Source organism: Mirounga angustirostris, unplaced genomic scaffold (genome assembly GCF_029215605.1).
Source record: "Mirounga angustirostris isolate CCGP_5_RB_7025 unplaced genomic scaffold, mMirAng1.0.hap1 SCAF_5, whole genome shotgun sequence".
Lineage (NCBI taxonomy): Eukaryota > Metazoa > Chordata > Mammalia > Carnivora > Phocidae > Mirounga > Mirounga angustirostris.
In genome coordinates this window covers 133020062-133045835 of record NW_026991713.1, presented here as the reverse complement: position 1 = coordinate 133045835, position 25774 = coordinate 133020062, and the positions used below count along the sequence as shown (strand labels likewise).

The 25774-nt window shown below is 45.1% G+C and overlaps 1 protein-coding gene across 9 annotated transcripts in view; it reads right to left on the bottom strand.

Annotated features, from left to right (window-relative positions):
• SFMBT2 (Scm like with four mbt domains 2) overlaps window positions 1-25774 on the bottom strand; it is a 231354-nt gene that overhangs the window by 102945 nt on the left and 102635 nt on the right. For 8 of the 9 annotated variants that reach the window (XR_010411717.1, XM_064592089.1, XM_064592090.1 and 5 more), the window contains 3 exons: window positions 21389-21477; window positions 19485-19731; window positions 10895-10992 (listed from right to left, as the gene is read on the bottom strand). Coding sequence is in view for 8 of the 9 variants with exons in the window: in XM_064592089.1 (XP_064448159.1) it covers window positions 10895-10992; window positions 19485-19731; window positions 21389-21477 (434 nt within the window). In the remaining variant the exon portion in view is untranslated. The remainder of the gene's footprint in view (window positions 1-10894; window positions 10993-19484; window positions 19732-21388; window positions 21478-25774) is intronic. The other variant, XM_054507374.2, reaches the window with a different exon arrangement.

Here is a 25774-nt window from a genome sequence, read left to right as displayed (position 1 = left end):
CGGAGTCCAAGCTCATATTATCCTGCCTTCCCTGAAACCACAGTACCTGGCCGGAACCAGAATAATCAGTGGCAAACAGAAGCCATTTGGGAATGATAACTCCCGGAGCAGATAACAGAAAGTTGACTCCTATTCTTAAATTCTTCATGTTCAGAATTAAAAGCGAGGCGCTATCAGGCCGACTGCAGGCAGCCGTGTTGGGGCCCCTGCGCTCGCGCCATCGTTAGAAGCCAACGCCATGGATCCAGGCTTTGCCATTTTTATATTTACATTTATTGCCTGACCAAACCTGCCCTCTCTTGCATGTCTCCAAAGCTCATAAAAACGAGATGGCCCCCATCATCCTCTCTGCGTTATGGAATTCACGTGCCGCGGTTCATGAACCCAGAGCACACGAGGAACAGCCGTGAACTCCCTCCCTCTTTACACATCAGGAAGGACTGAACTTCTCTGCCATCTAGCACCCCGGAGAGGCTCTGCTTCAAAAACCTCTCCAAAGTCCTTAACGGACTGAGAATAGCTAAGGAGGGGCGCCGCACGCACCTTGCAGAGCCTAGGGCCTCATGCCCAGGTGTGCGGTGAGCCCAGAACAGGACAGGACCCCAGGGGGCGAGCCGTCCGTCGGATACCAAAATGACCCCCTGTCTAAGACAGCCCTTCTTGAAAAAGAACATTTGGGTTTAACTTGATGAGACCATTTATTTGCTAAACTGTCTGGTATCAGACACAGTGCCATGCAGGACATGGAATGTAACGCCAAAGAAATGAAGTGTTGGCCCCACACAGGGGGCCGAAAGATTCTGGGAGAATCTAAGTGTCCCACCTGAAGGCCAAACTTAGCCATGAGGGGATATTTGCTGCATTTAGTGGCGGAACAAGAGAAAAAGAAATCAGTCACCATAGAAACCACAACCTCACCATCCGTCCTCACTGAACAGCTCCCATGCTTTCCTACCCCTCTGGCTGTAGCAGATGCAATGAGAAAGAAAAGCTTTTCTCTCTTTGCCACACTTCAACTTCTCTCTCCAGCCTTTCACCTAGGTCTCGATCCTCAAATACGGAAGAGGTTCCCTCCGACGGGTTAAATCTACAATCACACCGACAGGTACCTAATTCAAAGCTGAAGAGAGCTAAAGAAATCACGGGCTGGGGGATCGTCAGGGCAGTAGGAGCACTTTCTGAACACTCTTCACAGAGAAGACGTACATGCTAGAATGTCTGCCTTTCTCTGTCCGTTTGCTTGTGTTGAAAAATAGTAATACTAGTCATGGCTGCGTGCGGCATCTTCTTTGACCAATGAGCCTTCTCCCAGCGGCCCCTTCCTTTGGTTGGCTAAACGCTAACCTCTGGAGAGAGCGAGCTGCAGTGAAGAAATCATGACTGGCACAGCTTGAGACAGGATCAAACGGCATCTAGCTTGTCTCTTGGCCATCGCGAAAGCCCTTTATGAACAGACCGCGAGGGCGCCCTTTAAGGCAAATCAGTTATGTATACATAGTCTGGGATCCTTTTAACAGATACTTCTGTCGAAGACAACAGACACCAAGAGACCTGGTGTTTTTTCCAAGTACTAGACCAAGTACTCTCTTCTGATCCTCTGTGAGTCTTGACGAAGGCTCCCAGTAACCTCCACATCAGCCACAGATATCTATAGAGAATTGGCAATAATGGGATGGATCGTGGCTAGAGTCTGGGCGTCCATATCCCATAGAAAACACATCTCTCCCTCAGCTTCCTATAAAAATGGAAATGATCTGAAATCATCAGCTGCCACACCCAAAGCTCATCTACGCGGTTATGGTGCGTATCTAAGGAACGTGGATGAGACCCTGGGAAAGACAGGCCATACCGTGGAACACCAGATGCCCAGAAGGCAGAATGCAGTCACTCCGAGGTAGCTACCGAGGCCGACGGCACAGTAGGAGGCCATTCCTCAAGCTCCTGGTTATCTGCACAGATCTGTTTAATGAGTAAATGATACATTACACCCAGCACCTTACAATGCATGCCTGCAAACACCAAGAGAGGTAGTAAGGGCCGGACACTCTGAAAAGAAAACAAGCCCACACACAACCCTGGTGACTCTGATCATCGTCAGCAAGATGCACACACTGACACAGCAACCTCACCAGCCATGGGATTTCACAGACGCTGAGATGTTCCCTCGATTCCAACGCATCCCTAATATTCTTCTCAGTGCTCTCAGCTGTTTCCTCTCAGCCACAGACGGACACGGGTACTCTGAGCTAGTCACGAAAACACCAGCTCCTCGGCCAGTCCACCACAGCTCACTGTTCAGAGCCACTCACACGGGATTCGCCCCACCGACATAACACTTGCCACCTCCGAGTCTCCATTCTTCAGAGTTGATTTTTGTACTTACTTCTTCACTAAAAGCATTCAAGAATTTTTATTGTGTGCTTACAATGTGCCAGGCACCCTTCAGGGCCCTGGGGATGGAGCCACAATCTGCTTATTGGAAGCTTGTGCTCTAGCTAGGGGGGGAACAGATCTGAGGCAGAAAAAGCCAATGAATACAGAATATGCATGGGGATCAGTGCTACGACAAGCACAATGATAGCGGGAGGTCAGACGATGGTGGAGAACGTTGCTTCTTATTTTAAGCAGAGACCTGAACACAGTGAGGGAGGATGCCATGCAGGCATCTGGGGTCATGTTCCAGGCAGAGAGAGCATGACTGCAAAGGCCTGAGCAGGGGCAGCTCCGTGTTGGAGGGGCAGCAGTCTCCCAGAGGGTGGGGTGCCACCCGGGAAGGCCTCAGCCAGCGGACGGGCTCAGACAGAGAGCCCGCAGGGAGCAGGAGCATGCCGGACCCAGGACAGCACGCCCTGAGCAGGAGGAGATGCCACCGGAGAGTTACAAGCAAAAGAGTGACAGGATCTGAATCTTGTTTGAAAAGAATCACTCTGGCCGCAGAGAAGCAATGATCAGCAGCTGGGGATAGAGTTCTGAAACTAACACAGCAGTCCAGGACAGAGGGATGGCAAGCTTGTCCTTGGGGCTGTGCTGATGGACCAAGAGGAGAGTGACTGAATTTAGGACAGTCTGTGACGGTAGAGCCACCAGGCTTTGTCGATAGATGGAACAGAGATGTGCAGAAAAGGAATAATATGTACAGCAGGCCAGAGACCGCAATCCTTGGAAAGGGCCTGCTTGCGGGGTTAGCCCTGGGCTGCCATCTGGGAAGAGGGCTTGTAAACAGCACCCTACACTGATAAGAAGTTCCCCCTACCTAGAAGAGTGGCCCGCTGTGCCAAGATTGTTTGTACAAACAATATGATCTAAACTTCCTTCTGGAAGTCTAGGACTTGGACCCGTGCTAGGCAGAGGGTGCCTACGTGGCCAGCACCCAATAAAACCCCTGGGCCAGGCCTCTGATGAGCTCCCCTGGCAGACAACAGTAAAGCACATGTTGTCACAATGAAGAGTCGTCCCTGGGACACTCCGGAAGAGAGGACCCTTGGAGGTTTATACTGGAGTTTCCAGAGTGCACGCCATGCTGCTCTTCTTTCTGCTAATTTTGCTTTACAGCCTTTTGCTGTCATGGACTAACCATGACTGTCTCCTCATCTTCGTCCTCTGAGTCCTGGCGGTCACTAACCCTGGGGTTGAGCTGGGGATGGGAAAGAGCCAGGCTTCGGGGACGACACCATGGTTCTGGGCTCGAGTCTCTGTGGCTTATACTTACTGCCACTCTTCCGCCAATCTCTAACAGCTTACTTGGAATTTCAAACACACTTGAGATTTTAAACTTTTTTTTTTTTCCAATGGAATGGAAGAAAAAATATTCGAGCAAGTTCACTTCTTTAAGGGATACAAATGGATAACGGGTTTTAGTGACATTTCAAGTAAGATTCTTCCCTTGCAATTACAAGGTGTGGTCGCGAGTGAAGTGAGATGGAGTGTGCGCTTTCCCCGGGCTACACATCGGTATTCCCCTCAGGGAAAAATGCTTGGTTTCAATTAACTGGCAAACTGGGGACTCCAGCTTCTTACTTGTAGATCTCTTTGATGTATGTAGGAGTCATCACTGAAATGTCCACAACTTAACACTGGCAGATGAGTGGAGTCAGAAATGTAGATTGCAGCTCATGAGAACTGCAGAGAATGAAAAGGAACTGTGATTAGAGAAGGTTTCTGAATGTCTGGCACACAGAATGTTATGTTAATTGGAGCTACACTCTTATTTTCCCATGTCCCTCGGCCCCATTTGTAAGATTTAACTGAATTCCCCCAAATCCAGACATCAGATATTTAGTGCAATTGAAAACTGAAACAGAACAGAAATCGCTGACCACTTTTCTTCTAGTCTCATCACTTGGACAGTAGGACTTGTCAACAATCAAATGATGGGTTGCAAAGGTCACCTAACAAGGAAAAAGGACACCACAAGATGCCGTGCTGATGTGCACTGTGGTCACCTCTATAAACTTACCTTTCTTCATGGGTAAACGAGTAGTAATATATGGATTTTCTTAGCAAATATATTAGGTCCCTTAATAATGAGGCTGGTTTGCAGGAAAAAAAAATTATTTTTCAATATAAGGCATTTTTTTTATTATCCCTTTCCCTTTGTTTGGTACCCATTTCATCAGTTCCTTGTCTTTCAAATGAATGGACACTTTTGAAGATCCTCTGCATTTTCCAAATAAGGGAAATCAGAATTCCCACTAAAACACGGTACCCAAAAGCCATTCCAAGTGTTCTCTCAGATCAAGGGTAAATCACAGCAGGGATACTAATGATGAGCTTGTTTTTACAGCATCACTGTCCATATTCATGCGAGATGAGGAATTCTGTATGGTAACACTAGCGGACTGCGTTTAATAGACATACACACACAGATACCAAACCACGTGTGTGAACACGTCCCCAGAGTGACAAACACCGCAGCATAATGAGATTCATTCCATCAAAATACCCATTTTATCCACAGTGTAAAAATAATAAAAAAAAGAACTGCTTTGAAATACTGCTCAACTCCAGCCACTGATATGCCATAGCTTCGACTTCGGTCTTGCAACAGTTGCATGCTATGGCAATTTTCCATAACAACATGCATCGAGGAGGACTCATGACTGAATCCAAACATGTATAGCTTTTACCATAATGAAAATAAGAGAAGTAAGTTTGCCTGCTGAGAAGCAGTGATGATCAAACAGTGATAACAGAGGGGGAAAAAAAACCACATAAGTTCTATTTTTGTACCCTGCAGAATATTGCTCACCAAAACCTACAAAAACTTGAGACAAAAAAAAACCAACTCTCATTTCTATTAACATGAAGAGACTGTTAAGACAGTCTGAACCTCATCCCGTGTCCCCATGCAATTTCTCTGAGCTTAATTACTCCCGTGTAAGTAGGATAGCTCAGTACAGAGTACTATTCTATGATTTCTTAAATTACTATACATTCAGGACATGTGGTTGTACTGGGTTGCATAATGTCCCCTAAAAATTCGCATCCACCCAGAACCTGGGAATGGAACCTTATTTAGAAACAAAGTCTCTGCAGGTGCAGTCAAGTTAAACTGAAGTGGTACGGCATGAGCACAGGCCCACAGCAAATGATGGGTGTCCCCATAAGCAGAGGGAAACTGGGACAGAGAGAGGGGAGAAAGCCACATGGAGGCAGAGGCCGGAGGTAGGCTGCCACAACCCAAGAGATGCTAAGGACTGCAGGCAAACCACCAGAAGCCAGGACACACGCATGGGACAGCCTCTCCCCCGGAGGCTTGGGAGGGAGCATGCCCTGCCGATACTTCGATTTCCACTTCTGGCCTCCAAAACTATGACCTCATAAATTTCCATTGTTTTTAGCTACCCAGTTTGTGGTCATTTATTACAACAGCCTCAGGATGGTGGTTGTTCTCACGATTCCAAAATTCAACATATAAATATCCACTCCCTACAAAGCATGGTTGAGAAAGTGAAACTGCCCACTTCTTTTCCACCGAATTGAAATAAGAGGAAACATTCATGAAAGTGCCTCACGAGCTTTAAGAACACATAATTTTCAACTCGACCCATTTTTATTTATGAAAATGCCCATTCCATCTGTCCTGTGAAAAACAGGAACTATTCAGTATCTACTCTTAGAGCAACTTATTCATTATGAACAAAGCACTGAGGGCAATGAGAACTCTAGCAGTGCCCCCCCGACCAAAAAATAGTCTGAATTCTAACAGGAAAACCCTGAAGTGAGGGAAGAAGGTCACTGAATTTTGAGAAATGTAGACAAATGATGAGACCCTGGAATCGAAGTCAATAGCATTTTGCAGAGAGTAGCTGCTCAATAAATGTTTGATGAATTAGTAAATTATTAATTAAAAATGTATCAGGATTATTAGCCTTTCTACATTTTCTGTCTTGGTACTCACGGTTCTGAATAGTAAGTCTGTATATCCAGTTAAACCACAACTACATTAACTCAAAATATTTTAAATCAATGAGTTAAATACACTGGTCAAGAATTTGTTCATGCAGGGCGCCTGGGTGGCTCAGTTGGTTAAGCAACTGCCTTCAGCTCAGGTCATGATCCTGGAGTCCCGGGATCGAGTCCCGCATCGGGCTCCCTGCTCGGCAGGGGGTCTGCTTCTCCCTCTGACCCTCTTCCCTCTCTTGCTATCTGTCTCTCATTCTCTCTCTCTCAAATAAATAAATAAAATCTTAAAAAAAATAATAATAAAAAATAAATAAATAAAATCTTTAAAAAAAAAAAGAAAAAAAGAATTTGTTCATACATTTGACAGGATTTCCTGAGCCCTACTGCCGCCACGGAGTCTGGCTGAATGGATTCAACACTGAACAAGACAGACACGGTCCGTGCCTTCCTGAAGCTTCAGTTAGGCAAAATGACATGGACAGTCCACCAAGAACGACACAGACAACGAAGTCTAAGTGTGAGCTGGGCGGCAAGGCACGACAGAGACACGTAAGGGAGTAGGGACAGAGGCCCAGGCCCCGGGAAGGCTTTGTAAGAGAATGCACATTTGCAGTTGAATCCTTCAGCAGGATCTAACAGAAAGAACAAGACAGGTACAAAAGGCATGTGCTGAGCTGAGGAGAGGCCAGTACCTGGCACACAGGGGAGGCACCACACGTGAGGTGCACAGGGAAGCATGCATGGAGTCCCAGCTGGCTCCGAACAACCTGGAAGGACACGGGGGTGCTTCACCTACATCGCAGGCCACACGGCGCTTGCATGGGGGTGCCAGATGCAGATGGCAAACGGAAACATTAATTTAACATCTTCCTAAACTCTAACCAAAATTCCAGTAAAGAGTTTTTTGTTTTTTTTTAAGACACGAACCCTCTCGATAGCGACAAAGGTATGGGAGCAAAAATGCAGACGAACAAGAAGGGACTAATTTAACACCATCAACAGAGCGAAATCCCGAGGCTTCAGCAGCTAAGCTGAGAACCAATCCAAGGAAACTGCAGATCCTCAGGAGACTCAGAAGCCAGTAATACCACATGGGCCTAAAACTGGCAGTGAATGTGGGATATCTGGCGGGAGGTGGGGGCGTGCAGTTGGTTGAGCGTCTGACTCTTGGTTTCAGCTCAAGTCATGATCCCAGGGTCATGAGATGGATCCCCAAGTTGGGCTTGGTGCTCAGTGGGGAGTCTGCTTGAGATTCTCTCCTCTTCCCTCTAGCCCGTCCCCACCCCTCCCCGTGCTCACACATGCTCTCTCCGTCTCCCAATAAATAGAATCTTAAAAAAAAAAAAAAAAAAATGGCAGTAAATGGGAGCAGATGAGAGAAGAAGTCCCCTTCTCTACTCCAAAAGATCAACCGTCCTCCCAGTCTCCAGCAGAGAGGGTGAAACAGATGGCCACTGGACCGCGGGTGCAGATACCTGGGCCCTCGGTGCCAAAACCCCGGCCCTCTTCTGCCCCACTCACTCAACACCACCAGCAGCTGGACTTTGAGCCCCAGGCTGGAAGCTGAAAAACTTCCCCTGGAAAATCAGCACCATACAAAGAAGTAGCTCTCCAAGGTCATCTACACTGACCAGCTCTGCCCTCAGCTTTCTAACCCCCCTCTTACTCAAGAGCCACGGTCAAGGATTTTCAGCCTCCAACAAGAACGTCAGGAACCAAACCAACACGGAGGAAATAAATTTTTCAGGGGAAAAAAGAAGACTTTCAAAAACCAGTAATTCCAATAAGATGAACTCATGCATCCATGTGGTAAGGAGAGGAGGCTATAAACAGCATTCAGCAAAAACCCACCAAAGAAGTGCTCATAAAAACAGGACAGTACAAATAAGTTCATAAAACTTCTCGAAGTGCCACCAACAGACAAGGAAATGAAAAGTAGAACTGAAAGGAGAAAAAAAAAAAGTAAAAAGACAGTCCAGGAATAGCACGTCCACATACAGATCAAGAAAGCAAAAGAGCAGTGGAAGGCATCATTTTAAACAAGAAACATCCCCAAATTAAAGGCAGACACCGGAGATGGCCAGCACTGTGGAAGAAAAGAGATGTCCACCATGGCAATCAACTGTGAAATTGCAGGACAATGGAGGAAAATGCAAGAGTCCAGAGAAGGGAGGGAAAATGGAGTGATACCTCTAAATTCTTGAGAAAAGTGACAGCGAGCCTAGAATTCTTTACCCAAACAATCAGGGAAGCATAAAGAAAGAATAAAGACATTCTCATTCAAAGCGAGAAGGATACTGAAGGCCACCATCTTGAAGATGGCTTGCAGCATTGCCTCATCTTCATGACCTGAGGGGAGAACGCCAAAGCACGGCAGACCGACGAGGCTGTGGACAGTATTTGGCTCATTCTGACCAAACACTACACAAGTTCCCAGTCCCTGCTCTAGGCCCAGCTGCCTGGAGCCGAGGAGAACATTCCATTCACTTCACAGAAGAGTAGTGCTTGGGCCTGTTCCTGGAACAGAGTAAGCTATAAAAGCAGAAAATATAAACCGACTGGTTCCTGTCCGTATTTCTCAGGATGTCCAGTACCTGGAGTTCAGCTGCAGCTCTGGCAGATGGCTCAACTACGATAAACCCTAATTCTCTTAAGACCAGCTCATGACTTTGTTGACTCTTGTCAACTGAGGAAAAGCAAAGCCAGCTTGTTAACCAAACATCATCCAGCTATTTTCCCCTCCAAAGAGCAGGAAAAGGCCTCTTTTTTTTTTTTTAAAGATTTTTTTTTTTTTTTAAGTAATCTCTACACCCAATGTGGGGCTCGAACCCACAACCTGGAGATCAAGAGTCACACCCTCCTCTGACTAAGCCTGCTAGGTGCCCCAGGCAAAGGCCTCTTCTGAAACAAGTAGGCTTATACCTGCTTCTTACCTTGTCAAAAGCAAATACATAACATTTAGGAAGACATACACTGGCAGTAACACTACAAAGAGAAGCAGCGAAATGATCCCCACAAAAGTGAGGGTGCCGGGTCCCCTCGAAGAGGCAGGAGAGCGCGTCGGGGAAGGACACGCTTCTGGTGGCGACCTCTCACGTCTAGACTGGAGGTGCATAGTCGTGCTTTCATCCATTACTCTTTGAGCGCCTCACAGGTGTAGAATATACTTCAAAAGAAAATCTATTTTGTCAAGAGTGAGGGACATGATCCAGTGTATACACTTAAAATATTACGAAGGCCACTGTGAAGAGAGTGGACACCAACTGTCGGGGTCCCCGGGGGGACACGCAGAGGCCATGGAGCCAGGTAAGTTATGGAAAAGCAAAAGCTGTTTTTCTTTCTTATTTTTTATCTTTTCCAGGCAGGATGTTATCAGGAAAGCGAGAAAAGAAGGAAAGAAGGAAGTGAGGGAGGGAGGATGGGAGAGGTGAGGAAAGAAGTATTCGATCAGTTAGCAAAAAAAAAAAAAATGCCCAAGATATCGTTTTACTTCCAGCGATCACTAGCCCCTAGCAGCCTATTCCATCTATGCTGTTCTTCTAATACAGGAGGATCAAAACACTGTAAAAGCCATCTACCCAATAACCTCAGAACATAATTTCATCTCTAGTTTCAAAAAAGCCATCTTTTTAACTCCAATTCTACAACAAGGAAAGTGCAGATCGAGAAGGTTCACAATTTGCCGTGACGGGTTCCAATTCTGAGTGAGGCCTTTGGGGTAACTGAAATTCAGGAAGCCCGCGCCCAGGCCCTAAACTCTTGCTGCCCATGGCACCTCACACCATCGGCATTTTGGTCTCCTTGGGGGACGTGTGTGGCAGAAATGTGCCCCCTCGGGCCTGGAAAACCACTTTCCTCCAGCCAACAGCAACCATGTTTGAGCCGCCCAAGGACTTGGGGTTCAGGGAGGGAGAGAACGTTTCGGGACTCCCTCTGGCCCGCACGGATCATCGCCCACAGCTTCGTATTCATCTATGTAGAAGGGCCAGGCATCATTTTACAGTGGTAAGAACCTGGTGATCCATTTCAGTTGTGTGTCCACCTCCCTTCTGTTAGCAACCCCCAGGCCTACTGCCCCTCGGGTACTCACACACATTTCTCGGGCTATCCAGGAAACCGAACCATCAAGAGGAGCATCACTTTCTATTATTTTTACCAAATAAATACCAAAAATAGACTTGCTACGTGTCCTGTTCCTTTCGTAAGGGGTGAGGGAGCGCACATGAGGTGTTATTATTCTATAATAATACAACATGGAGAAAAGCGGTAAAGCCACAGAATTCCAACCAGGCTTCTGTAATATGAGGAATCTGTGAAGATGACAAAACAGGGCAAAAGCACACAGGTAACATTTTAAACATTTCAAATGGGACCCCGCTGAGCAGGTAGCTCTTCCAACCGTGGAAAATGATTGGCTGTGAGAAACTTTTCACTGGAGAACGGTTAGTGTGGAGAAGAGTAAACAAGTCGCCACGAACCCACATCTTACCTTAAATACTTCCATTGGAAGAGGAAAGTGTGCGGCATCAGTAAGGGATTTTTCCAGAGCACATTTCCACTCAGACGCCATCTTCAAAGGATAGATTTCTGTATCAACAGCAAACCACATAAGCGTTTAAGGACTAAAATATTCTGCGGGGTGGTTCTCCCTTTGAATTTTATATCTGCCAAGTTCTCAGAGTCACTCGGCATACTCAGCGACCATAAGAACTTACACCCTGACCCATAAAAGGCCACCTGCTAACGGGATTTTCTGACGGTAAAGAACAACCTGAGACTCTGCGATCATAAATGAAGACTAAACTTTACAGGGCCCTTTGGGGCCCTTTGGGGAACATTTGCATTTGCATGCATTCTATGGGCATCCCATAAGTAATTTATTGGCATAAATCACATTAGCACCATCCTCAGTCATCCGCTGCCCCAAATTCCATGAATCACCTGGGAAGTAATATCCACTGATGAAGAACTTGTTATCGGATAAATTTCTAAACTAGAAATGACTCTTGTCTGGCATTTTCAGATATTACAGCATATTTTTCACTAGATCTCTAAGCTCTCGTATGCTAAAAATAGACTCTGTAAGCCAGAAAATTATTAAAAGGTAAATTAAAATTTACCAACCAAGTTTAATATTTACACTTGAAATGTTGCTAACACACCACATGTTGCCCATATTTTCCCCCCAGGCAGTGGGGTGGGGGGAGGGGGGTGGACAGAGAGATTTACGAACGGAGGCTACTCTGGCTGAATGCAGAACTGAAAGAAAAAAATTTGTTGAGCACTGTTTCCACCGATTGCTGAGACTGCAGGGGGATTTTATGATCTGATTTCAACGGATTTAAGACCTTATCAAAATAGGATTTGCAGAAGCACTCACTTGAAGGAGATATGTTTATACCTTCCCTATATCAACCCAGGCTATTTCAGACAGACAGACAGGACATGAATATGAATTTAAGCACAGTTAAAAGGCGACATTAAACCTTTGGGGCTATATTTTTAATTTCTTGCATGTCTGCTTTTCAGCATGCAGCCGTGTATTTCGATGCCCACAGCTTTTGAACTCACCTTGAGCCTGAAGCTCCTGTGTTTCAAGCAGTTTATTGAGTCTTTTCAGACTCCCGTAATTATGATGGGAGAGAGATGGTGCAGGAAGGAGTCAGGTTATCAAGGCACAGCCCCCTCACTCCTGGTCGGTTACGCAAAGTCCCGTAAAGGGTTATTAACGACAAGAGAGGATATTTTAACTTTTATTTACATTCTTCTACCTCGGGGGAATTTTTTTTTTTTCTTCCAATTTGGCATTTCTATATCAGAACAAGAATAGAATGTGATTCCTCTTAGTAGCTTCTGACATATTTAGGGGAACACAGTGAAGCCCCAGTTAACACCTGTGCAGAAAACGGAGGAATGGTCCCTCCAACATCCACAGGTGAGCAGGGGTGCTGAGGGAGACATCGCGCATCACGGCGTCCCACAAAGGAGGAAGAGGGACGGGTTCACAGCCTTCTGAATTGTCCCAGGAGGATGGGAAGATGGTTCAGCTCAGGGGCACTGCATCAAAATCCCAGTGGAGGAGAGGCAACTCAAGAGGGCTCTAGGAGGGAAAGACCTGAGGGCACCAGAGCAGCAGGTCATGAGGGGCTCAGGACGGAAACAACACGCAAGAGCCTAGGGTTCCCGAGTAGGCGAGAACTAATTCACTTTCCCAGGGATCTGGAAGCTGGCCAGGGAGTTCAGCCTTGGCATAGTAGTAAAAGGAGAAGCAAGTCATGAGAAAGGATGGCGACTGCCAAAGACAAGACAGGAAAGGTGGGAAAAGGCAGGAGAAGGTGCACCGTGTTGGCACCTGAACTCCCGTGGTCTGGGGGCGGGGGAGCCCCTGAGACAGAGAGGAGGGCAAGAGAAGGACAGTTCAAGAAAACTATGCAAGACCTAGAGCAAAAGCCCAGCTGGCCAGAGTTCGAGCTGGACTCCCAGAACCAAAGCCAGGTGACCTAGAGACCCCCACAAGGATGCTCGCCCTTCCTGACACCTGTGTCCACACGCACCTGGCAGGGCACCACTGGGCCCACGTCATCCCTGAAAGTCGAGCCCCCAGTCCTCCTGATGCCATCTCTCTCCCAGCAAACCAGAAGCCTGGGGCCACGGGCTGAATGTTGCTGTCCCCCCAAAGTCATACGTTGAAATCCTAACCCCCAAAGTGATGTTTAGGAGGTGGGGCCTTTGGGAGGTCATGGGGGGGAGCCCCCATTAATGGCATTAGTGTCCTTACAAAGGAGAGCCCCCTCGCCCCTCCCCCCATGTGAAGACACTGCAAGAAGGCCACCGTCTGTGACCCCGGAAGCAGGCCGGGCCCTCAGCAGACATCAAATCTGGGGGTGCCTGCATCTCAGGTTTCCAGCCTCCACAACTGTGTGAGAAATGAATGCTGCCGTTTAGAAGCCACCAGGTCTGTGCTATTTATTCTCTGTAGCAGCCTGAATAGACCAAGAAACCCAGGTTCCTCAGGATTTGGGTCTCTGTCCTATAATCCTAAGATCCTTTGTCTTCTTTCTGAGGCTATAAAGCCCTAATATGGAATGTAACCCTATGGCAAGGCCCACTTCTCTTAAAAGGTGAAAATCAGATGCACTTTTTTCAGTATGCTCAACCACCTGCAAAAGCTACACACCTAATGGTTTCTATAAGCAGAGAACAATATTCCATGTGTGCGTTTCATTAGCCAGAGAGGCGCTTGGTTACACCGACAAGTTTATGGACAATAAATAGCACCATTAAAAGAACATAAACCATTTTCTTAAAATGATTGTGTTGCAGGTAATTTAATAGAGTGTATCATGTCGATTTGTTTGTGGGGAAGTAATAAGCAATTAAAATCGGGCCTGATCCATCTTTAACTAGAAGCCTACGTGAAAGTGAGGCGATCCCCCTCTGAGCGAGCGTTTGGCTGGCTCTTGCAAAGGTGAGAGCTGCAGAAAGCAGGAGAGGGGCGTGAGACCACCAGCTCACAGCCTCAGACTAAATGAAGGCCTGGGGGGGTGATCCCCTTCTTCAAGTACTCTGCAACCACCACTCCTTCCTTCTCTCACCAGTGAGCAAAGACTGGTCTATGGCTGTTAACAGATGTTGGGAAGGCTGTAGAACTGAATGTTCGTGTCTCCCCCCAAGTAATATGTTGAAGCTCTAACCCCCAACGGGATAGTATCTGGAGATGGGGCCTTCGGGGGGGGGGCGGCGGAGTTGGTAATCAAGGTTAGATGAGATCATAAGGGTGGGGTCCCCGTGATGGGATTAGTGCCCTTATAAAAGAGACCCCAGAGCTCTCTGTCTCTCTCTCCGTGTGCACATAAAGAAGAGACCATCCACAAATCAGCAAGTGGGCTCTCCCCAGAACTCAACCCTGCCGACACCCTCATCTGGGATCTTCCAGCCTCCAGAACAGTGAGAAAATCATCTGTGTGGTCTGAACCCACCACTCACTGGCATTTCTTTATGGCCACCTGAGCTACCTGATACAGAAAGCGTTTGGGGGCAGTTTCTCGACTAAGAAATAGTTCACAAGCTTCTCGACTCCAGGAATTATCTAAAAGAAAAAGAAAAAAGAAAAAGGAAAAGGAAACGCTGACATAAAGATTGAGAAGGCAAAAAATATATATATATATGGAAAAACACCTAGAGATGAGAAAGACCTCACAAAGTTTCATGTCCTTAGTTTCTGCAAAAACATGTAAGACTCCACGTTGCTTTCTGAGCATCCAGAAATATGAAAGCAGGGGGGAATCTCTAAAAAACTCCTGACCTCAGTGACCTACTTAAATTTCTTAGAAAACCAAATGTAACCATAAAACTCAGCTTACAGACTGAATACCCAGAAAACGCCAATCGCTTGGGGTACACTGTGACACTCAGCAGCACAGCAAATGTATAGTTACCCCATTTCACAGAGAAGGAAAGTAGAGGTACTTCCCAGGGCTCTGTAGGGAGGAACAAAAGTGCAAGGAGAAGCTAACTTGGACCCTGGCTCCAAGTCCATGTTTTTCCTACTCCGCCAGCTTCCTCAAGCTGGAGGCACACATGAACTCCTCTAGAGGAACAAAAATGATCAGGAAGCCCACAGGCCATATTCCTGTGCATGGAGTAGGTCCTGGAGCCATGCTGGGTGCTGAATAGCAGAGCATCTCTCCTTGATCTGACCCGGTCTTCAAAAGCTCCCCTCCCACATCAGGGGCAAAGAGGACAGCACAGCCCCTGCCATTCTGGGGGTGTCTTCATTCCAGGCCCTCCACTCCAGATGGGCATCCACAGCCCCATCAATTATCTGGCTCCTGGAAGGTGGACTTGGCTGGTTCCTGCCCTCCCTCCAGACATACCCAACTTTTTATTCAGTCAATTCATTCAACGAATATTCACTGAGCACCTACTACGTGCCAGGCACTGGGTGAGACACTGGGGAGACAGCAGAGACTCAGACCCAGATGTTCAGTTCGAGGGGCTACTAAAATCCTCTCAGGTCTGAACAAAGTGAGGGGGGTGGGCCATGCTACATCTAGAAGAACAGCACCCCAAAGACAGGGCATGCTTAGCACCCCGGTGGGTCACAGGGGAGGCCAATGTGCCAGAAAGTCCCTAAATGAATGCGGTTTGCCTTCTGTTCAACACTGAAGCTGAAAGGGACTCCAACACATCTGCCTGGCTTTTAAAGCTGATTTAATTTATGGAAAAAATCACCCTTCCTATTCCCCCTTTCTTTTGTCAACTCCCAATGTTAGTGTAATGGAGGAGGAGACTTGGGCTGGGAGTTTGGACGCCAGTGTTCTAGCTGCAGCTCAGCTTCGTGGTGTGTGACCTTGACCCATCAAGTCATTAACCTCGAGGCTTCAGACTCTACTGTAAGATGAAGGGGTTGGAACAATGTCTGAAATAATGCCAGTTAAAAGTCTGACCCGGTGACTTCATTCTACTTGTACAAGGCAAAATGCCTGGAACAGAACCCTTCTGCATGGTTCTTGCTCCACATTGTATTTCTGGCCTTCATTAAAGGTCCTTCAAGCAAAACCAAACAAACAAAAATGAAAAACAAATAAAAAAAACCAAAGGCACAAAAAACAAAAACCAGAGTCTTCACTCTAGAGAACGCACTGCTGGTCACCGGAGGGTAGGTGGGTGGGGGGTGGCGGAAAACAGGTGATGGGGATGAAGGAGCGCACCTGTCATGATGAGTACCGGGTGATGGAGGGAAGTGCTGAATTACTGTATTGTACAGTTCTTGATAAAGCCTGGACCACTAAGGACTTTAGCTACTGCCGCCCTTCCTTGATCACCCGGCATTTCACCACTTCCTGCCCGCTCACCCATTCTTCACAGAAGCTGGATTTGACCTACTCCGCCGGCACCTACATGACCCCTGAATAGGCCAGGGTGCGGAGCCCCAACCTGTGTTCTCCGACTCGGGCCAGAAATGAAAAGGCACAGTGATTGTAAGCTTCCCTGGTGGACAGCATCAAAGCAGCCCCTTTTCCTAGAGGTTCTGAAAACTAGCTACTTTCTATTTCCTATTTCTACCTTTCTTGGTACTGAACAGTTGAGAAAGATCGTGCCCTTTAAAAAGTAGAGAGATCAAGTGGTCCGTTTTCGCGATGATGGCAGTTCATGGGGACACCCAGTCCAGCGGGCAGGGAGGCTGGGGGGTTGCACGGCTTCCTCTCATGGTGCACCCGAAACATCTATCCTCTGCCCTGGGCCCCCACACCTCCAAATCTCCCTCTCACACCACTTAACACTCAACACTCAGGATTAAGAACAATAGCTAATATCTTTATGCAAGCCTGAAATTTTATTCCCACCTACATTTCAGTGAAGCAAAGAGCACTACCATGTAAGTTTTAAGTTACTCTGGGTCTTGAAATTAATTTACACAAACCCAAAGTAACACGTATTATTATTACATATTATTATTATTATATATTATTGTAAATAATAGCCCAATTATGGAAGCAGCCTGAGTGTCCACTGACTGATGAATGGATAAAGAAAAGGTGGTGTGTATATATATACAATGGAATATTACTCAGCCATCAAAAAGGCTGAAATCTTGCCATTTGCAATGACATGAATGGAGCTAGAAAGTATAATGTTATGTGTAACAAGTCAGTCAGAGAAGGACAAATATCATATGATTTCACTCATGTGTGGAATTTAAAAAACAAAACAAATGAGCAAAGGGAAAAAGAGAGAGAGAGACAAACCAAGAAACAGAGTCTTCACGCTAGAGAACACACTGCTGGTGACCAGAGGGCAGATGGGTGGGGGGTGGGGGAAACAGGTGATGGGGATGAAGGAGTGCACCTGTCGTGATGAGCACTGGTTGAGGTACGGAAGTGCTGACTCACTGTATCTCACTATATAGTACACTTACGTAACACTGTATGTCAACTAACCAGAATTTAAATAAAAACTTTAAAAAAATAATAAAACACACGGGTAATAATCGCAGCCCCGCATGCTGTTCTGCTAAATGAGGCAAGAGAATCCAGTTTTCATCTTGCAACTGCTGCATCTGAAGAACTAAAGGCCACATTTGGAGTATCCTTTTGCCTTTTATTTTCCTCTTCTCATACAAAACTTCTCTTGCCAACAATTTAAATGTTGGGAAAATAACTTAACGATGAATGCCTTCTCCAAGCTCTTGAAGGACACCCACGAATTCTTCCATGCAATGGACAACTCGTGTCCAGAAAATTATTAAGACAGGTAAACACAATTTATTCTTATCTTATAAAGACATTAAATTATCTACAAAAGAGAAAGAGCACTCTCCTTTGCAAATATTTCCCAAGTTTCTATGGTGACACTTTCCATTCTTGCTTTTGAGTATGAGTCCCATGACTTCACAGCAAAGGCACACTGAACAGAACCTAAGAAGCCACTAATAACCCTTTGCTTTGCTATAAATGTTCACACTGGCAAACGTAGGGATCTCCCAAAATTTATAAAGCAATTAGATACTAAGCTAAGATTTATACACCCAACTTCCCACACAAAGTAAATTTCTCCTGCTAGGTTATGAATCCCAAGGCAAATGTGAGCTTAGATCTTTTCTCAACACTGACAGGCCCTTTGTTTGTCATCATAGTCCAAAATTACTCAGGGTAGAAATGGATTTCCTGGCTGCTTCTCAAAATGTTGACAACAATACTACTAATAAAATACCATGTTACGTGTCTATATGCCTGTCAAACTCAACACAAATGCAAATCCATGACATACAGAACCAAGAAAATTTTTTTTTCAATTAAAGCCCTTGAGTGACAGAAAGGGAAAATGCAAGTCCTCGGTTTCGTGTGCTCGAGACTAGCACTGGCAACTAATAAGGGAGAAAAAAAAAGTCTCTGGCAATTTTAACAAAGGACTTGGCTCTTCACTTCCAATATACCCGGTGAAATTGATCAGAATGAAAACCAGCAATCTCTGGAAGAAATTAATATTTCTACCTTGATGTCTTTAATTCCATAAGGATCCAACATTTTTTGTTCTGAAGATACCCATCAAAAGGTTGGTAAGTCTAGTATGGGCAGCAGGGGGATGGGAAGAAATGAGCAAAGGGCCTAGGAATTTGAACTATAGTATATCCCCTCTCTCCAAGCTAGATGACCTTGGACAAGCAGCTTAACCTCAGTCTCAAATTTTCTCTGGTGGAAAAGGAAATATTCACACCAAACATGGAGCACTTTTTGTAATCAAAACAAACAACACAGCGGATGTAAAATCACCTGGCACATAGTAAACATTCAAGAATGGTTAGTTTGTGAACAGGGAGATTTTTGCCCAGTGAGGTACATCAAGAAGCATAATGCATTCTTCCATCCAATTAAGTCTGCAGAAAGTCATTTGACAGGGCATTTGGAGCTAATTAAAATCCATGACGTGCCAGAAAAAAGTATGATGATTTTCTCTTTGCTATTTCCAGGTCAGGACAGATTATATAACCGCATTTGGTTGGATAGTCAGATGGATGAATGGATGGATGGATGGATATAGATGGATGGATGGATGAAGGAGATGGGGGGGGCAAATAGGTGGGAGGCTGGAGGATGAGTAGATGTATAGGTGGGTAAGTGGATGGGTGGGTGGATGGACGGATGGAGGGAGGGATATGGATGAATGGAGACAGATGGATAAATGAATGGATAAGTGGGGGCGGGTGGATGAATAGAGGATGTATGGGCAGACAGAGATTTTGGAATCTACTTCCAAGACTGTCAAAATTCCTAAAGAAAAAGGGAGAATATGACCAAGTCCCAGTCCATTGTGTCTTTCATTTGTGAATCAGTGATTCCAAAGGAATGAGATCAACTTCAGCACAGCCTCTACTGCTTTCTCCTTTTAGAACACTATTTACGGAGGTCTTGAGTTCTATTTCCCATAGAAGAGTATTCTGAGGTTAAAATGCTTAATATTCACATACACATGTGTAAATGATACCACGGAGCTAACAAACTCTCCAGAGACACATCCAGGAAAATATCACATCTTTTACCAAAATACTTCGCAGCAGCAAAAGCTTTGGCCCTTACCTGAAGGTGGGTCCATTCTGTATTTATTCTCTTGACACCAACCAACTGGTCGAAGTCTGTAATCCAAGTAAAACAACCACTGGTCATAGGATTCAGTGTCCTCCAATCCCACATAGCGAAGGCGTAATCTTCCTCCAACATTTTCAATCACACTAACTATCCAGTACTGAAAAGGGCTCTGAGAATCCTGAAGTTCTATTAAGGAATCAACTGTAATGAGGTCTATAGGGCCTTTCCCTCGCAGAGGCTGTTTAAACAGAAGCAAAACTCCTTATTTTAAACTTTATTTTAAGGTTCTCATGGAAACAGATGACAGCAGAAGATAATATTTTTTCACACCATCATCCAAGCTACTGGCAAACAGTCTGGTGTTTCCCTCCACCCCCATCCTCATCCCACTCCTTCCACACACACGTCCATCCCACCCAGCCCTCTGTCCAACAACAAGAATCACAAGTAAACAGAACATAACAGTTTGTGCTCGGTTCTCACCAAACAAATCACCCTTCCCAGATAAAACTGCATTTGTTAGAAATAAGCATGCTTTTAAGAAGAGTTACACCAAATTGGCCTCCTGCTAGAAAATACGTGGTAGCTAAATGTCTATTTTCCCATAGACTATGGGGCTATCAACTTACCCCATGACTCAACACACATTCATCTTATAATGTCACTCTCTCATACTTTGGGCAAAGCATGAATATGTGTCAATGACATGTATAATATACATTAATGATCAGCTACATTAGACAATTATGTAAAGTTATTTCTACACTTGATCCCTAGTTGGTTTAGAGAATGTATATATATATACATATATATATATATATATAATTACTGCCCCGTATAAGAAACCTTCTCAGCACGTTAGCACATGAAAAGGGTGATTGTTCAGTCAGCCTTGTAGGCAAATATGTTAAAAAAAAAAAAAGTGAACAGAGTAAGACATTTTGTCCTTCTGAAAGGGTGAAGAATCATCATTTTGATTTGTTAACCAAACAAATTAGGAGCCATTAAGATAAGCAAATACACCAGGCAAAATCTTCACAGAATAAAACCGAATAACTGTATATTAGACAGTAGTGTTCCAAAAATCAATGTCATTTCTGAGAGGAGGGAAATTCATAGTTAACATTAAGAGAGTAATCATACCGTCACAATCCACATCGTATTCCTGTTATTTACTGTTTCCCCCCTCTTTGGGGGGAGCATTCCTCAAACAGATTTGGTACCTCAATAATTACTTATGACAGTACAGTGCTCCTTCTGTTCTATTATATATAGTAAATATTAAAATGCTTTATCATAAAATTATTGTCAAATGAACCATCAAGATTGCAGATTAAACTGTTTTTTCTTCGGGACCTTAAGCACACCTTAACCACACTGAAATATGATTAGCCAGTTCTCCTCTTGTTTTCATAAGGGAGGCTAATTCGATTATTACTCAACACGTGTGTGCTGTTAGCGTGAGGTTATGCATCCAGAATGGAAGAGTCAATGGAACCACTTATCAACACGCTCCAAGACTATAAGAGAGCACAAATATGCTCTGTGGTCATCTCTACAAAACAGGTCTTCTCCAGGATTTTATTCATATTCGCGAATATAGGACAGAGGCTTACATGTATAGGATAGTGGAAAGATATCCTAACACAGTATTACTTAAAAATGTGTTCACACAGAAGCCAATTTTCCACTTATTGATTATACCACAGGTGAAGACACTTCGGTGCCATGAGAATCATTAACCTAAACAATTCAGGAAAAAAACAGGAAGTTAGGCTATCTGGATAGAGATATCCACATGTAATACACGTGTACCTGCCGAAGGATATAGGCAAAGGTGCTCATGTGACCGTGAGGCTTCAGACACAGAATAGCTGAATAACAACAATACATACACCTTCCAGGAGGTTGGCAGGTGCCGTCCGGGAACCAGTCAAATCACGAATGAGGAATTCTGTCCAGTCTGTGTACTTCTCTTTGATTGCTGGCGAGACAAAAAAAGAAGAAGAAAACAAAACAAAACACTTCAGCACAGCAGGGGAGTATCAGGTTAAGTTTAAAATCACAGCACTTTTCTGTACATATGTGTTATTTCGTTACTTTTCTTCATTTTAAAGCACCACGGTGAAGAGCTAACACGGTGACAAGGAATCCGTCCACAACGGGTGACTTTATGCCTACCGATTTTGCTGGGCATCAGAGGGATTAAAGAATAGGGGGCCCTGAAGTTTTAGGATAATCTACTCAGAAACTTCTGTGAGTAAAAAGAAGATATCATAAAGCACAGAATTCGGGGGTGGGGGGAGGGGTTCCAAGAAGGAAGAGATCAGTGAGGGACAGAAGTCAGAGGACAATTTCCAGGTGGAAAAATAGCAGCAGGCTCTGAATTACACAGAAGGATTTTGCAGGTGGAGAAGAGGAAGAAGGGACTATCTGACTGAGAGACACAACAGAGGAGAGCGGCCCAGGGAGGGAGGAAGTGGACGAAGGCAGCGCAGTCATCGGCCTACTCCAGCCCAGTCTGAGCACAGGACTCTGGGGAACAATGCCAAGCGACAGCCCCAGAAAGCAGGCACATTTAATCAACAGGAAATCTCTGCATAAAACGGATCTGAAAATAGCACAGAGGCTTGAATGGAAACAAAAGAGGCTAATGGCAGAGAAACCCAGGTAAGAAGCTGCTACAGCTCTCCAAGGACAAAAGGGATGGGGCCCCAAACCGCGGGGACCATGCTGCGAGCAAGGAAGGGATGTATCTGAGACATTTTGAAGAAAGAAATTTCAGTCGTTGGAAGCCAACAATCTCCAAGTGCTTAGAACTGAGACTAGAGAAACAGGTAAATTCCTGGCACTTCCCCCAAAGTACAGATCTCCAAAGGCTTCACCAAGTGACGTCCACACCCAGGAGAGGCCCTGAGCCTTCCTGGGGCATCCCAGGCTCCACGGAGTCAGCAACACAGGAGAAGCATGACCCAGATTCGCGTGCACCCATTCTGTGGAACACGTGGAGAGCCAGCAGGCTGGTGAGCACGGCCTAGAACCCATCCAATACTTAACCTCCGAGAAAGGTTCCACACTCGAGTGGTTTGCACGTTGCTTTGTCCTGCAGAGGTATCATGCAACAATTTCTTGCTCAAGCCTCAAGGAACAGAGTTATCACAGAAGGCAACGAGGCTATAATGATGTAGAGGGAAAAGCAGAGTCATGGCATGAGAGGGAACTAGGCTCCACAGTGGGCTCTGCCATCACTGGCTATAACTTTTGAGTAATTTACCCGATTTATTGATTTATCATATACTCTTTCCCCATCAGTGCAACAGTGCTATCACCATTTTTGCTTATGGGCTGCTAGAAGGATTAAAGAAGATACACACATCAATAAAATGTAACCATACCGGGCACATACCAGGCAATTAATAAGTAGCAGCTCTTGTTTTGTTGTAAGTGTATATTAAATTATTACACAGCTCACCAACTATTTATTGTTCCTTCCCACAAATTCCAGACTGAAACTGGGAACGTGCGTTGGCATGGTTGCCAACAGAAGGGGGAACGGTAGCAACACCTGCTATTCTGGACCTTGAGAGAGCTTGTTTGGAGGTTCTAGCAGGGGAGCGCAGCTACTCGTATACCCTTGACCGAAGAACGGTCCTCCTCTATCGGGGAAGGTCGTCCTCTTCGACCGAGCGCGCAGCTTCGGGAGGGACGCACATGGAGCGGTGAGGGAGGAAGGGGACACCCGCCTAGCCAGCCAGATCAGCCGAATCAACGCTGGCGATCAATGGGGTGATAGATGTCGCAGCCAGATCGCCCTCACATCCAACACCTGCTATTCTGATCACTAACCTGCATCTCAGTCAATATTCCTCCCTCGCCCGTTAAGGATCGTAAGACCAAGAGCAAAATCAAAGTGGAAGAATTCAGGCAACACAAAGGGATCCAGACAAAGCTGCAAAGTCCAGCTTTCAGCTGTATAGTGTCCTAACCACGGCCCTGCTTAACAAGCAGCAACTCACCCATTCATCAGCTTCTACCACTAGATTTTTTGCTCAAATAAAACGCCATCTTCCTTATTTTCTACATGCACACTCACAAGGTAATGCATATGTTTGGGCCAGGAACTGTTACTGTGTCCTTTCCGTCATTGAAGAGTGTAGCCGTCATTTTTCAATGTTATACCCATTTCTAAATTAGCCCCTTGCTGTGTACTAAATGATTTGTGTTCCCCCAAATTCATACTGAATGCTAATGCTCAATGTGACTCCATCAGGAGGTGGAACCCTTGGGAGGTAATTAGGTTTAGATGAGGTCAGGAGGGTGGAGCCCTCTTGATGGGATCAGTGCCCTCATAAATGAGACCCCGGAGAGCTTCTTCAACCCTCCCACCACGTGAAATTCTGACAGAAGGAACCAACTCTGAGCCAGGAAGTGGAATCTGCTGGTGCCTTATCTTGAACTTCCAGCCTCCAGAACCGTGAGAAATAAATTTCTGCTGTTCGTAAGGCCCGCAGAATGCAGTTTTTGTTGTTGTTGTTACAGGAGGTGAATGGATGGAGACAGCCCTCATGAGTGCCCACAGTTACTGAGAAGACCAAAAGGCATGGTATACAAGACAAATGAATTAAAATTCATATTCACCTTATACTTTACAAGTATAACTTTAACCTACTCTGTGTCTTGTGATCATAATAACAGTACTCTGAGGGGGATGTTCCTAACTAACTTTCCCCAAGTACAGAGAATAAACAAGGTCAGAGCCAGCCTCAAACTCAAGCACGCAAACACCAATCCTACTAGGAGTCTTTCCGTGGGAATCTATGATTCTCAAAGCTTTTGCATACAGATAAATCAGTTATTTAAACTGTAGGCATGACAGAGATAAAATGAAAATGACGGTCTAACCAAATGTTTCAAGATGAAGACAATATACAACTGCACCCAGTAAATATGCATTCCCTGTCTCTTTACCAAAAAATGACGATCAGCATACTTGAGTGAAAAATGGTCCCGTACTCGAAAGACTTTATGTCCATATCCACTACAAGAAGAAAGCTCAATTGTTCACTTAAGGGTTGGTTCTAACATCCACATAATCAAAGTGAACATTTAAATTAAAAATTTTTAAATATGCCATCACCCTATGAAGACATCGTGCAATGTTGAAATTGAACTGGGTTGAGTCACAGTAAGAGAACACTAGAGATGCTTCTGAAATTTATACCTTGTGAGCCCTCCAGTCCAGAGGCCCTATAACTATCCATTAATGTCTCTACACGAGACTCTGAAGCAATATTTTATGCGCCACAGAATATCTGGACAAATTACTCTCCCTGAAAAAATGTATCTTAGCTGTAAAGATAGACCAACAACTTTTGATTAAAGAAGTAGAAAGGGAACAGTTCTCAGGAATACTGTTACTTTTTTTAAGCTTTTATTTATTTGACAGAGAGAAAGAGCATAAGCAGGGGGAGTGGGAGGCAGAGGGAGAAGCAGGCTCCCCACTGAGCAGGGAGCCCGATGCAGGATCCATCCCAGGACCCCAGGGATCACGACCTGGCTGAAGGCAGATCATGACCTGCCTGAGCCACCCAGGTGTCCCAAATACTGTGACTTTTAAAAGAAAAACTGTTTCAGTCAACATTTAGTTCTCAAAACTCTAAATGTTCAAGTTAAAATCTATTGCAGAAAATATTGCCATATATATAAAAAAAAACTATGCCTAACAAGTCTACAATTCTCAGTCAATGGACTTATTTTAAGTAATAACTGAATTCAGTTAAATTTTAGTACAATAAAAATTGCTTAGAAATTCCTTAGAATTTGGGTGCCTGGGTGGCTCAGTTGGTTAAGCGACTGCCTTCGGCTCAGGTCATGATCCTGGAGTCCCAGGGTCGAGTCCCGCATCGGGCTCCCTGCTCGGCGGGGAGCCTGCTTCTCCCTCTGACCCTCCCCCTTCTTATGTGCTCTCTCTCCCTCTCATTCTCTCGGTCTCAAATAAATAAATAAAATCTTTAAAAAAAAAAAAAAGAAATTCCTTAGAATTCATTGCAATAGAAGCTGATCTGTACTCTCCTGGGGGTCCACATAAGTTTCTAGTTAAAAATTCTAAGACGATAAATTTTCATTTACTACAGAACATCTCTCTTCAAAGACTCAAAATCAACTAGGATGGATGTAAGAACTATCTCTTTCTCAAATAGGATAAAAATTCCTTGCCCTACGGTCATTATCTTTTCCATCAGATGATCCACACATTAAATTTCGGAAGACCTACAACATAC